This window comes from Mchenga conophoros, linkage group LG12 (assembly GCF_057382185.1).
Source record: "Mchenga conophoros isolate Kocher_MC1m ecotype Shallow Benthic linkage group LG12, M_conophoros_male_GT1.1, whole genome shotgun sequence".
Classification (NCBI taxonomy): domain Eukaryota; kingdom Metazoa; phylum Chordata; class Actinopteri; order Cichliformes; family Cichlidae; genus Mchenga; species Mchenga conophoros.
In genome coordinates, this window is record NC_140537.1 from 9,804,675 (window position 1) to 9,819,998 (window position 15,324).

General features: G+C 39.4%; 1 protein-coding gene across 2 annotated transcripts in view; it reads left to right on the plus strand.

Moving 5' to 3' along the window:
• LOC146562133 (NMDA receptor synaptonuclear signaling and neuronal migration factor-like) overlaps positions 1 to 14,347 on the plus strand; it is a 74,304-nt gene extending 59,957 nt beyond the window's left edge. For both annotated transcript variants that reach the window (XM_085293607.1, XM_085293608.1), the window contains 2 exons: positions 3,717 to 3,792; positions 7,973 to 14,347. In XM_085293607.1, the coding sequence (XP_085149733.1) occupies positions 3,717 to 3,792; positions 7,973 to 8,070 (174 nt within the window). In that variant the 3' untranslated portion in view covers positions 8,071 to 14,347. The remainder of the gene's footprint in view (positions 1 to 3,716; positions 3,793 to 7,972) is intronic.
• The last annotated feature ends 977 nt before the right edge of the window (positions 14,348 to 15,324 follow it).

Consider the following 15,324-nt stretch of genomic DNA (forward strand, 5'->3'; position numbering starts at 1 on the left):
ATCAGGGTGGAAAATAAGTATTTGGTCAATAACAAAAATACAACTCAATACTTTGTAACATAACCTTTGTTGGCAATAACAGAGGTCAAACGTTTACTATAGGTCTTTACCAGGTTTGCACACACAGTAGCTGGTATTTTGGCCCATTCCTCCATGCAGATCTTCTCGAGAGCAGTGATGTTTTGGGGCTGTCGCCGAGCAACACGGACTTTCAACTCCCGCCACAGATTTTCTATGGGGTTGAGGTCTGGAGACTGGCTAGGCCACTCCAGGACTTTCAAATGCTTCTTACGGAGCCACTCCTTTGTTGCCCGGGCAGTGTGTTTTGGATCATTGTCATGTTGGAAGACCCAGCCTCGTTTCATCTTCAAAGTTCTCACTGATGGAAGGAGGTTTTGGCTCAAAATCTCACGATACATGGCCCCATTCATTCTGTCCTTAACACGGATCAGTCGTCCTGTCCCCTTGGCAGAAAAACAGCCCCATAGCATGATGTTTCCACCCCCATGCTTCACAGTAGGTATGGTGTTCTTGGGATGCAACTCAGTATTCTTCTTCCTCCAAGTAGAACTTTTATACCAAAAAGTTCTACTTTGGTTTCATCTGACCACATGACATTCTCCCAATCCTCTGCTGTATCATCCATGTGCTCTCTGGCAAACTTCAGACGGGCCTGGACATGCACTGGCTTCAGCAGCGGAACACGTCTGGCACTGCGGGATTTGATTCCCTGCCGTTGTAGTGTGTTACTGATGGTGACCTTTGTTACTTTGGTCCCAGCTCTCTGCAGGTCATTCACCAGGTCCCCCCGTGTGGTTCTGGGATCTTTGCTCACCTGTCTCATGATCATTTTGACCCCACGGGATGAGATCTTGCGTGGAGCCCCAGATCGAGGGAGATTATCAGTGGTCTTGTATGTCTTCCATTTTCTGATGATTGCTCCCATAGTTGATTTTTTCACACCAAGCTGCTTGCCTATTGTAGATTCACTCTTCCCAGTCTGGTGCAGGTCTACAATACTTTTCCTGGTGTCCTTCGAAAGCTCTTTGGTCTTGGCCATGGCGGAGTTTGGAGTCTGACTGTTTGAGGCTGTGGACAGGTGTCTTTTATACAGATGAGTAGTTCAAACAGGTGCCATTCATACAGGTAACAAGTGGGGGACAGAAAAGCTTCTTACAGAAGACGTTACAGGTCTGTGAGAGCCAGAGATTTTCCTTGTAAAAAAGTATTGAGTTGTATTTTTGTTATTGACCAAATACTTATTTTCCACCCTGATTTACGAATAAATTCTTTACAAATCCTACCATGTGGATTCATGGATTTTTTTTTTCACATTCTGTCTCTCACAGTTGAAGTGTACCTCTGGTGCAAATTACTGACCTCTGTCATCATTTTAAGTGGGGGAACTTGCACAATCGGTGGCTGACTAAATACTTTTTTGCCCCACTGTATGTGTGTTTGTTACTTGTAGTTATTACTGCCTGTTACCTGTGGTAATGCAATTTATAATTTATATATTCTGTATTCAGTTATGAAGGCTCTAATTGTTGTTTGCGAGCTGCCGTTTAGATGCTTGTATGTGCCCGGGGCTGTTGATGGGTCTGTATGCAATGATGGGCGTAGCTGCGGGAAGTTTGTTTTTTTTGTTGATGAGTGAGTATAGGGGTGGGATTTAATAAGTTTTCTTCGTCCCACTCCTTTTTCAGGCAATTTTTGTTTTTTGTTTTGTGCATTTTATGTTCAATATAGGTATTTGTTGTGCCTGAAAATGAACAAATAAATGAAATGAAATGAAATGAATGAAAAAAATAACAAAGAGCTGAAGTGAAACAAAGTGGTAAAAAACAATGAAAAGTGTTCACTGCAACTTCTGGCTGTATGTTTCATGCTTTGTTTTTGAAGGTTTTCTCACGTTCTCTGTGAACTCTGCTGTTCACCAGGAGCGGGATACCTTCCTTCCCAATTTGACAGACACATAGGTCCTCTACTGCTAATGTGTATGCAGACAGACACATTTGCTGAACCATAAATTACGATTCAGTCTGCACCATTTCTCAGATCTGCTCCTTTGGCCTGAAGCCCACCTAATTTGGCTGCTCTGCTCTGGGTTTCACTCCTTTATTTGTTTGCATTAGTACTCCACACTCTTGGCTCTCAGACTTTCAGAATTTCTGTACATCTACAACATCATCATTGGTCTCTAATCAGTATACTGTGTTGCATTATTACCAGACAGACCTATCACTGTTCTTGAGTTTTTCATCACAAACGTTTAACACAACTTCATCTCAGCTTGGATAGTAGTTTGTAACTGGTCTGTCAAATAGAGTCGTATTTTGATAACAGTTTTATAGACTTATTGATCTTATAGCAATTGAGACTATAAGCAAGATTTAACAGCGTCGTACAAGCAAATTATTTAGTCATGGACTGTTTAGCATTTCCTGTTTACCAAACATGCATGTCTCTGGACTGTGGAAAGAAGCAACAATACTTGGATTAAAACCAAAGAGACTTTGGTCTTTAGATTCCTTGTCTTTTTTATAGTACTTAGAATAGAATAGAATAGAATAGAATAGAATAGAATAATCCTTTAATTGTCCCACAAGGGGAAATTTGGTTGTAACAGCAGCCAAAAAGACACATATACAAACAAACAGTACACAGGACACGGAACAGAAACATACACAATTTCTCTTACATATTTACATTAAGGACAGTGGTTACTATATACAGAGAGTACTGTACAGTTATTAAATTAAATAAAAATAACTACAGATAAGAGGCAAAGCAGGTTGTAGTGCGAATCGGTTAATTAACTTATTGCAGTTACAGCGCAGATGTAAACATCTATGTTTGTTGGGAGCAGTTCTGATTGTACAGTCTGACAGCTGCAGGGAGGAAGGACCTGCGGAAACACTCCTTCATGCATCTAGGATGCAGCAGTCTGTCACTGAAGGAGCTCTGCAGTTCAGCAACATTTACATGCATGGTTAGTATCTTTGATTGTATTCATAGTAGGCACAGGTTATTCCCACTCCAGTAAGGAGAGATCATTTATAATCTAGCGCATAGGTGACAAACAAATTTCATTAAAAAATATATAAACAAATTAATTTGATAACTGTCTGTGTAGGTTCTCAGTCATTCAGGTCATGGTGATCTTAGGAGCTTGGAAAGAAAAATCATCTGGACGTTTCACCTCTCATCCAAGAAGCTTCTATAGTTTTAAAACCAATTGATGGCGAGTCCCAGGTATTTAAGTCCTACTGGGAGTTTTCCCTTATCAGGCTTGTTGACCCACTATTGATCATGTACCACATCACATGAGCCAAGGTATATGAAAAAGTGTGTGGGTCACTATCAGCAGAGGTTTGGGGTGAAACCATTGTGAGACCTTGCCCCACCCTATCATGTGACTTAGTTAAGTCACATGATAGGCTTGTACCAAAAGGTCTGGCTCAGCATTCAAAAGCAGCTACAGTGAGTTTAAGTGGGTTTGTCTTCACTACAGCTACTGTGCTGCAAGTGGCACATTGACCTTTTTTGCATACACCCGGCTGAACAGAAGTGCTGCAGGGTCTGCTCCAGCTCTCTGCACACAGTGCTATCTACCGCATTACCACTGCTTTGTTTGTTTTCATCTCACAATGCTGGTGGCATTTGGAACAGAGCGTTCTCTCTGTCTCTAACTCTTTCTCCTTTCTTCCCTGCAGCTTATTCAGACTCTGAAGAGGTTGATGAGACCCACCTCCGTTGAATTTAAGTCTCCACTAGAGCTGTCAGCACAGGGTGAGAGTAAAACATGCTCATCTGTAAACGGTTTCATTTAAGCTCTGGTAATAACTTTTTGCTGCAGATAACCCACTGATTCGACCTGTGATGCAGAACCACAACGTGCACACACACTAAAAAAACACATGTACAGTGTTTGTATTGATTTAATGCTACCATCCTCAGTGGTACTCTTTCTGAATGTTAATAGTGGGTATTAGTCAATGCCAGGAAGCTGCTTAGCTATAAAGAAAGCTTGTTAGGGAATATGAGCAAACACAGACTTGCAAACTCTTCTGAGCTTTTAACAGATACCTCATCAATCATTTCCCTGACATCTATGGATGCCACGCTAATTATTTTCCTATTAAAACATAATTATCCCAGCTGTGCTTTTTCCCATCCTCCGCTGACCCACCACACTCTGCTCCATCACCACTTTTGTCTCTTTTTCTCCACATACATAGAAAATGCAGCAGTGTGATAAAGCATGAAGCACTTGCTGTCGAAAGAAAAAAATTGACAAGATAATCCAGCAAGCCAAAGATCATCTCTGGAACCTGATGACAGCCAGAAGATGAAACTTGGCATCCACGTTGGAGTTTATTATACACATTTTAAGGTCAACGTATGCAGTGTAGATTGCATTCTGCATATTGAATAGTTGGCTAAGTGCACATATATTGCCTTGAGCACAGTGAAGCACTCATGCTTTCTAGGTCATTGATGAAAAAATATGAATTCCATAAATGGTAAATGGCCTGTATTTGCATAGCACTTTACTTAGTCCCTATGGACCCCAAAGCACTTTACACTACATTCAGTCATCCAACCATTCACACACTGGTGATGGCAAGCTACTTTGTAGCCACAGCTGCCCTGGGGCACACTGACAGAGGCGAGGCTGCCGGACACTAGCGCCACCGGGCCCTCTAACCACCACCAGTAGGCAACAGGTGAAGTGTCTTGCCCAGGACACAACAACCGAGACTGTGAGAGCCAGGGCGCAAACCAGCAACCTTCCGATTTCAAGACGAACTGCCATGTCTTGAACCACGATCGCCCCGTAAAATAAAAACATGAATATAAAATCCCTGTATATGAGGGGAGCGATTTTATCCTCTGAGAAAAGAACGTCTTATCCATTTTACTTTCAAGAGGTCAACAGCAACTAGAGGCAACTGGTGACTCAAAAAATGGAAGAGAGGAAGAAAACCAACCTGCGGCACCATGTTCCTTACAATAGCTGCTTAAGCTTTACTTTTTGTGACTAGTAGACAGTATATAGTCAGCTTTGGTCCTTGTTATGCCATTTATTTGTTTATTCCAACCAGTCATTTTATGTAATATATTGATCTCCCACTGTTTCTCATAAAAAACCTCATTGCACTCAGCTTTCACTTTCTATGAGCCATCAAATGTTGGGGGTAGAGTTTGGGTTAAGTTCGTGTCCAACCCTTTTATATAATTTTCACCTATTTGGATTACCCATATAATAAGGTTTATGACAAATAGACTGTAATGTAAAAGCAATGTATCGATCTTTCACTGAAAGGTAACGTCTAGTTTCTGAAAAACTGCCTTTTAGCATGTGATTAAATAAAAACCCAACCCTAAAGCTACTCCTAACCTTAGACTGTTTGCTAGTGACCTGGTGGATGTTAAAAGGCTGAAATATGAATGCATTCCCTTTAACTTCAAAGCACTGTTCAACTGAAAGAAAAATCAAAGTATTTAACCACATAGTCAGACCTGCAAGCAGCCAATCCAGTTCTGTGACTTATCTCCAAGTGCAGATAAGAGAATTCAACATGCTGAGTGCACTATCGACATATCAAAGGCTCATTAAAATTTTTGATTTTGCACCATGTAAAAAATGCCTCCTCCTCATCAATGCTTCATCTTTCTAACAATAACAGCAGCAACAGCAGTGAGAGTCACGACATCAGCCTGAGCTGCTGTTGTTAGCTTTGCCAGTCAAACACACATACACACTCCCAACAGCTGCTGAGAACCACGAAGCAGGACCAAAAAAGCATGTTTCTTCAGTGATGTGGAAACTCTTCAGTTTTACAAAGTCTGACATCAAACACCAACTTATCCTGTGTAAAGTTGTTAAACCTCAGTTTGAACTAACAGTAGCAGCACAACACATCTGTTCCAACATCTAAGACTACAGTACCAGTGAAATGACAGTAACGTGTTTCGTACCTTTTCATTTCCCCTCTGGTCTGATTTTTTTTTTTTTTTTTTTTTTACATTTTCTAAATAATAATTAATATGTTTTCTAGCTGGACTTGAAACTGATATTTCCGTAAGCATTAAAATAGTCCTTCAACTCCATTTGGTTGTAATATTACTGGAACAGTGACAGATTATACCACCACACACAGCCAATGGCCCCAACTCTGACCCATATTTTGCTTCTTCCATAATCACAGTGATTTCAGCTAATTACATGGCGTGTCCATTGTTCATACTTTCACATTCATTAGGCATGTTTTCATCTACCTTTATGTGCACAACACTGTGTGGATAATCTGAGCGTAAGATAAATCACCTTTTTGAACAAATTTTGGGAAAAAACATTCATCCTATTATGAAAGTTTACCTCAGATTCCATATATGTTAAACTGGCGGTGGCACTCCGTTGCAAAGTGAGTTGAAGATCCAATGCAGCCATGTGCAGGTTAATCTCAACAAGAAATTTAGACTGGGATTGGATTCTGACTGGATGAGCCATCAGCTGATGTGTGCTTATGTTGAGAGTTGCCTGAATTGCTACTAAATATCTAGACCTACAAAAACTAACATCCAAATTCAGTCATCATAAATTTCACTAATTTCATGTAGGTCTTTCTCTGACCTGTCAAAGCATGGATACAGGACTTCTGTAGGGGTTCTGTGGTATCTGGCACTGGGACTTTGGTAGCAGATGCTCTGCATCCTGGGGGTTGCATGTTGACGCTTGTTGTGGCACATTCTATAGATGCCTGATTGGTTTGGGATGTGGGGAGTTTGCCATGCTCCCTGAACCTTTGAAAAAAGTTCTAAATAGTTTTTCATCAACTCTCTGGGTGAAGAGGGGAAGTTAGCTACTGCTAGGGTGTGTCTGATATGCCCGTTGGTGGTGTTTCTGCATCATCATAATAATGTTGGTCCAGGATCAACATTGCAATTGATCAGTCATTTGTTTGCAATATGGGGGAAAAAAAAACACATGCCCTGTTTATATAAAACTTTCTTCTGGAACACATTTCAGGTGTTTTCTTCATTCATTTATACAGTATAGTAAATATTTAGATTTAGATTGCTCATGATGTTTGCTAGTGACAGTTTTTAATAGGATTAGCTAATTTCATTCCTAATGCTTCCTAATTGCTCAGGCCACGTGAGTGGTCAGTTGCATTGTTGATCCTGGACCAAAGATATTATGATGACGGGGACATTAGATTGTGCGCTGCCCCTCAAGCCTTTGTTGGCATTCAAAAGGTGGAGGGTGGGGGTGGTGACTCAGTCTGCAGTAGTGTTTAGGTGGGTGGTATGCTTCAAAGAAACATGGTTTCAGTCACACCAATAAAGATGAGACTGAGCCAAATATTGAAAGCTGAAAGCACGCAACCCATATATTTTCTACATATACAAACACAATGTAACTCATCTTCAGTTATATGGTATGGAATTACTGTCACACAAGCCTAAAGATTGCCTTATATTCAGGCCAGTATGGCCAAGATAAATGTGAGTCAGGTAAAACCACCCAGCAAATGATGCCTCCAAAACATTTTTAAGAGTTAAGAGTAATTTGCTATTTACACACTCTGCATTTTCTAAGCATGCTTAATCTCTCTTTGGATGGATGCCAACAGCTGCACAGGTCAGGCCAGATAAACTGAAACACCTGAACACAAATGCACTCTTCGTGATGTGCTCATTATTTGAGGTGAATGACCTGCAGTGTGCACAAAAACACTTATGTGGTCCCCAGAGTAACAAATAATGTAGCAGGCAAAGGATGATGTAACATACCTGAATTGTAGGGGTGATGCTGGATGAGTTCGGGTGATTTTGCCAGTATAGTGTGTGTGTGTGTGTGTGTGTGTGTGTGTGTGTGTGTGTGTGTGTGTGTGTGTGTGTGTGTGTGTGTGTGTGTGTGTGTTTCTAACCAAGGCTTCTTTTTGTTTTCCTCTGGCTGCAGGCAAAGAGATGATCGAAATGTATTTTGACTTCCGCTTGTTTCGCCTGTGGAAAAGCCGCCAGCACTCCAAGCTACTGGACTACGACGACCTCTTGTGACACCACCCAATGTTCTGTTGGCTTGTCGGCCAGTTATTGCGAATCTGAGCCTACCTTTGTATGGCGTCAAGGCATTTGGTTGAAGTGGGGGGGCTCCTCTCCTCTCCAGAGAGGTTCCTAGACCGGCTCTGTGTGCGCAGCTAGAAGCTGGAGCAGCAGTGGAGGCAGCAGCAGTTGGGTCTGTTTTTGTAAGCCCTTCTGAAGCGACGGGGTGTGGCCCTGTAGATTCAGCCGGCGGTGTGCTTTCTCACCTGCACCTATTTTCACTTTCTGCCTCTGCCTAACCCTAGAAAAGAGAAAGAAGGGGGACAAGAGTGAGTTGGAGAAGCAAGTGACTCATCATCCTAGCCTAAATGTGTCAGAAACGCCAACTACACTTAGATTTCTGAGTTCAGAGAGACTATTAGATACAAGAGTGACAGTGGAGAATCTCTGTCTGAGATTTGAGGATGTTTTTTTCTTGTCCCACCTTTAGCCAACCTATCTACTCTTGTTAGGAGGCTTATAAGTATGGATTTATAAGTTATTTACAAAGGAATTAGAGCTTATATGTAAATAAACAAGTGCTTGCTAGAGCATTAGAGAATACATTTTCAGCATCTCTCGCCATGCTGTCATGTGATAATCTGGACATGTGATTAGTCTTATTAAGAATTAGAGTTGTCTATTTACTGCAGTCTTTTTTTAAACCTTCATATAAATGTAATAGTTTCTTACAGACTGTTGTAATAACTCAGGTCAAATTCTTTTGTTTTCTACTAAGAATTGTACTCACCTGTACAACATACTGTAGATCAGAATCAAAGGCCTTCATACTCCACACAGAGTCATCTTCAGTGGAACATCAGGGATGAGCGGAGCTTTTCTCCATTTTCATCTCGCCTTTTGAGTCAGCTGTAGCCAAACAGACAGATGCATCCATGCATATTTTTCATAACATTACAGCATTGTGTTTTAGCCCACTGAGCCACTGCTAGCTGATTTTTCTTGAGCTATTGGTTCGTGGGCTCAAAGCCTTTTGCAGTGTTTGTATTGCACATGTGCATTCAAACCTTTCTTGCATAGCTAGCCTCTAAAGAGGTTTCAGTTGGAGGCTGACATCAGACTCTTTACAGTGAGTGTAATATAGTGCATATTTAGTTCATTCCAACAGTTTTTCACATTTTTGGAGAACTTTCATTCTTTATTTAGCTTGGACATCCAGTGGAGTGGTAGGGGCGATGCGATCCTTTGACTTATTTTTGTTTCCCCTCACCACCAGCTTGTTGTTTCCATCTCAACATACTCTTAATCTTAATCATATAACAGCAACAATGTGTCCCAAACGCTGTCTTTGCCATGCTTATTTCCAGCATTACAGTCCACTGTAAAATGTTTTGCTGTAGCAAGATTTTAAAGATGCACAGGTGTGATTTTGTGTTTTGCAGTTGGGGCGTTTCAGTCAGACTGACAAATGGTTCAAGCTGAGGCAGCAGAGGCTGAGATAGCTTCATCTTCATTCTTCTTGTTCCATTCGCAAGATCCTACATTTCCCACAATGCAACATGACTGCTTTTTTTCTTGAGCTCCTCTTGGAATGACAAATGTCTGAATTCTAAATTTAAACTTTGTGTGACACAAAGTTTTGCGGTACTGTTTTTCCTTTTCTTTCTTTCAAAAAAATGTGTCATCCAAGCTAAATGACATCATCTGTAGGAATATTAAGCTCCACTCAGGGGCTTAGTGTTGTGTAGATCAACAAATACAATAATGCCATATAGCTGATCATTGCACACTTAGTTTACAATAATAATAAAAGTTTTGGGGGACTGTGCTGTTTAGAAATACATGTACTGGTATTGAATATGAGTATTGAATATGAGTAAAAATGGACAGGATGAGTGATATTTACATTGTCTCATCTCAAACTTGTGCTGATGTGGTCGTGTCCTCTGTTATATAATAACTTTTTCCTCCCTTCTGCACCCTCAGACCAAAGCACTCTTTCTTATCTGCAGCGCAAGCTGAGAAAAAGCGCTTTGTTTCTTGTTTCTTCTGTGCAGTTTGCTCGCAGAATGAAAATTAGTGTTTGGATTTGGGATGAGTTGTGATATTTTTAAAGTAACACAAGGTGTGTTGTTCATGATATGTTTACTAGTCTCTTATACTGTGTCCTGTCTGCATTGTAAACATAGTTCACTGCTTATTTTTCCACAAATTCCAAGCTTTGTTGCAGCTTCTTGGGCCATCCACGTCAGCTGACCTGGAATTAGTTTTCATGAAGCAGTCTTGATAGGTAGAAATTACAAAAGACCTCTGAAATCTATTTTATGTACTACATTTAACTACCAAACAGCTTAAAATATGTCCCTCTTGTTTAACTGTTATTGCGAGAGTTTTTGTGTTCATGGGACCGAAATCTCAAATTTAGAATAGTGGGTCATAATTATGAGTGGTATTGTATAAGCTGCAGAGATAAGGTCTCTTACATGTTTGATTGAATGCAATCTTCTTCCACATATACCTGTTACCATGACATTTGCTATGTTTGCTGTGTCTTAAATCACATACTTCTATATTTAAACTCATTAATTTGAGTTCGACATTGTGTTCAATATCAAGTGCTGCTCCACAAAGTGCTGCTTGAGTACCTAGAAATGTGGAACATTTCTCAAGCTCAAGGGTCACTGTTAGCTAGCAGATAGACTGCTAGCTAACTGGTAGTCCTTCCATAAGAGATTTTTATTTATTTATTTTTTGTTAAGGGTAGATTTTTTTTTTCTTCAGGCACTGAAACTAGCTTTGTTAAATTGTTTTGCATATTGCAAATGCCATTAATGGTGAGTGCATGACTGGTCAGCTCTGATTTGAAACAAGCCTATCTGGTAAATCCATTTACTAAACAAGTAGCTATATAGTGTACATAAAGCACTAAATGAAAAAGTATTTGAATTGAGACACACTGTACTTAAACAGGCAGGGATACAATGCTGCTACATACTATTTTATTCCACGAAGCATGTATCACCCAATCTCTGTCACAAGCATTGTGATAATTTGGTGTAATCAAAGGAAAAACGAAGACCTTTCTAGTTCCATGGCTGCTCCTGGTTTGCACCATTAAGTCACGCAGCATACTGTCTCACATGGCATCTGGGTCTTCGAATTACCTCAAATGCAGAGAGAACCAGGGATTTATTTGTTAGGGAATATTTAATGGTATTTTCTCTACTGCTACCTTTTTAATTTTCATAAATGTTATGCTCAGTAGAAAATATTGTACATTTTCATTGTACAGTTTGTGTTTTCTTTTTTTGTTTGGTGTTGGTGGATTACGTGTAAGGAGTTCATTATACTTTCCATGTGAGTGAGTCTATTAGGCTCAGGTTGGGTCTAAATGATTTTGGTCATGAGACAGTGAGCCAGTCTAAGCAGATGTCTGCATGGCATCCCTCTCCTCCTTTGTTATTCAATCAGCCTTTGATTGTGTTTGCTGATCAAACCGCCAACTGTTACTTCAAACAGGGAGCCGCTGTTCAGTATTTAAATTGTAGTAGTATTTTACAGCCGTTGTGTACAGTCTGGCTAGTTTTGCCTGTTCACCTTGTTTACATTAACGTCAAAGTTAGTTGAGGTTGGTGTAAGTTAGTGTAACTCTCAGGCAATTATACAACTTTCAATGTTTCTTTTCCCTTTGTTCAGGCTTTATGAGCGTTTTGGACTAATCATGTGAGGTCGTGCCTGTCCTTTGTGCCCAGTGATCTCTTTGCTTAAAGGTGGTTCTGATCTTAAAAATCATTGTACATTCATGACTTTCCTTCATGAAGATATGTATTTGTTTAAAGATCAAATACTTTCCCAGTTTGTATTCTGTAGCAGTAATCAGTGTAAGAATATTTCTGTATTGGTATTTCAATTTGTATATTTGTATGTACAAGAGCATTGTTGGAGGTACTGTACAAGATACCTTTGGATTTTAATGACTGTCTTACAATTCTGTGGACAGAAACAGACACTGCAGTGTGCTCGCTGCTCGGCTTCTTTATATTCTGCAGCGGTTATCGCAGCCCCAGTTCTGCTCATATGACCCTCTTCTTTCTCCTCTGCTGCGAGTTTAAATAAAGGCCAAAGCCCAGAGCGTAATTACACACCTCTGTTCGACACTTGTAACCACATCTTAAGTCGAGGTGTTTAATCGTGCTCTTACACTAAAAACTGGCACAAGTTTGATGGATTTCTAATGAGTTTTCTGATAACAAAGACAACAGAGACTTTACTGGAGATTCATTATCTGCTGTCAAGCCCACAACATTTTCCCCATGGCTCTGATCAGATAAAACACTTAGCTCTCCTGCTGGAACATAACGCATCAGTGCTAACATTGAGGAAGAGCCCGAGCAGTGTAAAACAACTCGCAGACTTTGTAGACTAGAGCGGTTTTGAGTCACATTCCCATGGCAAAGTCAGTTATGTGGGACATCAGAGATAATAGATCAGATCTTTGAATATTACCAGTGAAACACCAAACAGAATTTTACAATGCTGCTACAAAAATCTTTTACATGAAACAATTAGGCTGATTGGTTTGAACTTACTAAGACGAGTTGAGCAAAGATTTTTTTTTTTTTAAAGATCTTTGTTCCAAAAACTTGCACTGTACTGAAAAATGATAGTTAAAGTATATTATGTCATTTTGAGAAATATTCAAATAATAACCTTTGCTTTGAGGATAATTGCTTTAAGAAGCAGAGTGACTCTTCCATTAAGTAAATTGGGTCAAAAAGGTTAGACTACATGAGTTATTCTGCTGCTTGCCAGAATCGCAGTTTAGACATTTCTGGCATTTTTAGTGCTTAAAAATATGAAAGTTTACGCAGTGACTACATATCAACCACAGTTATCTTGAACTGGCCATTGTTACATACACAGACTACGAAAACTCCAGTATCACAGAATCACACAATGAAAGTCAATAATTATGCTTTGTGATTGGAGTAGTAATTGCCTTTAATTTTTTATGAAATGAAGGCGTAATCAATTTTCTTTCTCAGTTGTCCCCTTTCACTTTTGTTTGTCCCTTTCATTTAAATATGATCAGCAAGTGGAGAAACCCCTAACCAAGGTCACATGAAATACTTCTGAAGATAATACTTTATCTAATGGGAGAAATTTTGTTTCCAAATATCTAAAATCACCGGGAGAAGCTTCAGTGTCAGGTATCTATAGGCTACTGGGTTTGTTACTACAGTATCCTCCCAATTCAGAAACAAAGCATACATTATTTCATTAACAATGTTATTGATCAGCAATATTGACCAGTGTCGCTTTAAGATAAAAAGTAAACACCTGTACATATTGGCAGTGGAGAAAGCAGGAAACATCATATTTTTTAAAGGAGTTGAGCAGCGACTGCCTTGGCAAACTTCGGTTTGGGAAGCTTTGACAAAACTCTGGCATTAAAACATGACTCATGTCTGGGATGTTAAGCCTCTTCTAATAAGGTCAGGTATTCATATACGTGCAGATGTATTTCAGGGGGAAATGACCACACGCAGTTTGACTTCTCGTGATGGTTCACCGAAGCAGCCATTTCCATTTCTTGAGAGGATAATTACATAAATCAAGAGTTTGAGCTTTGCCTCCTCTCTTGTTATTTTCCACGTGAAACTGTGTGTCATATTGACAATTGCAAAGATTGCTCAAATTATTATTAAGCATTGTTGTGCCCTCCCTCCTGCTTTGTTCCAGTTTCAGTGAAGATTTCCAAGGCTCAGTTGGGAATGAGTGTGATGAGGATGATGAATTGACACTGCTTTGATTGCCCTGACATCTCCAGTTGGGCTGTGATTGTATTTCTGGAAGTTTTGAAAATAATATGTCTATGTAATGTCTGTGTCATTTTGGATCAACTTCTAAATAATTTAACTGAGCATTACATTTTGGAATAGATTTTTTAGTCCAACACAGTAGAGTGTGAGATTTATAAATGTTACAGTGAGCTTCATCCATGTATATGGATAGAGAAAATCTTAAAGGTATGATAGCAATTAACATTACTGCATATAGTGATTTTGATACTAGCATAAGTTAAAACTATTATCTGGGTAGCTTTCCTGAGCTTTGGGGTTTCTTCCTTAGAATAGACATTAGAGAATGCTTCTTATTTCAAGGGCAATGTGTTGTATCTGAACTAATAGCAAGGAAATGTTTTTGCATTGCACAATGTTGGTAATAACCTGTGAGAAAAAGTATTGTTTCTACAGCATTTCCTCCCCCAAGTAAACTATAGTTAAACACAGCTTGTGTCTTTGTCTTATCATTGATTCAGTGGTGTCATTTTGGCCCCCAGGAAGTTTTACCTGGTTTACATTTCGTGTCGCTTCATAAGTAAAAAGATCCTCTCATGCTAAAAATGCAGGTTGGGTTGTGATGCCACAGTGCACTTTGGGATAAAAGTCCCCATCTTATTAAACTTTCTCTTTGTGTGCAGAATGCATGAAATTTTCTTCTGAGCACTCATGCAGTGAAATAGCCACATTAACATATTTAGCATAAAATTGTGCAAACATGTATCAGTTACAGAGTGTTGCTAAGGCTCTGTAATGCAGAAGTAAATGCTAAATCTAATATAGCAGCACAGTCACAATGATGCACTAACAAGGAACTTCTAACTACTCAAGAACATGCACTTTCTGGACCTCCAGTTTCACTGGGGGTACTCACAAGATCGTTCCAAATGAATGGGGACCTATGGAGTTGAAGCATAAAAATGTTCATTTTGTGGGGTAAATGTTCTTTTTTTCACATAAATGGAAGCATTACAAGTACCTAGAGGATGGATGGCCATCAAATTCTGGTTCTCAGAGGATAAACTCGAAATACTTCAATAACACTTTAACATTTATCACACTTTGTCTTGTCATTTTCCATTTATGGTATGGAAAATGTCTGGATTACTATGGGCTGTGTTCCCATGGTGATTTTCAAAGCAGATTCACCATATTCAAATTGGTTGTTTTAAGATGTTAAAAAGCCAGAAGCCGAGTTTAGCAATGATAAATATTAGTGTGCATACAAAAAGACTTGGAATAATGATGCATATGATAATGTTTTCTTTTAAAGGCAAAAATACCCAATCACATTTGTCAAGACTGATATTGATGTAAAATTAAATATTACATAAATCAAAAATAAAATCTGTACAGTTATCCTAGTTCTCCAGAATCAGACAGAAATTATATACACCAGAGATTTTTGAAGTTCATAATATAGAAG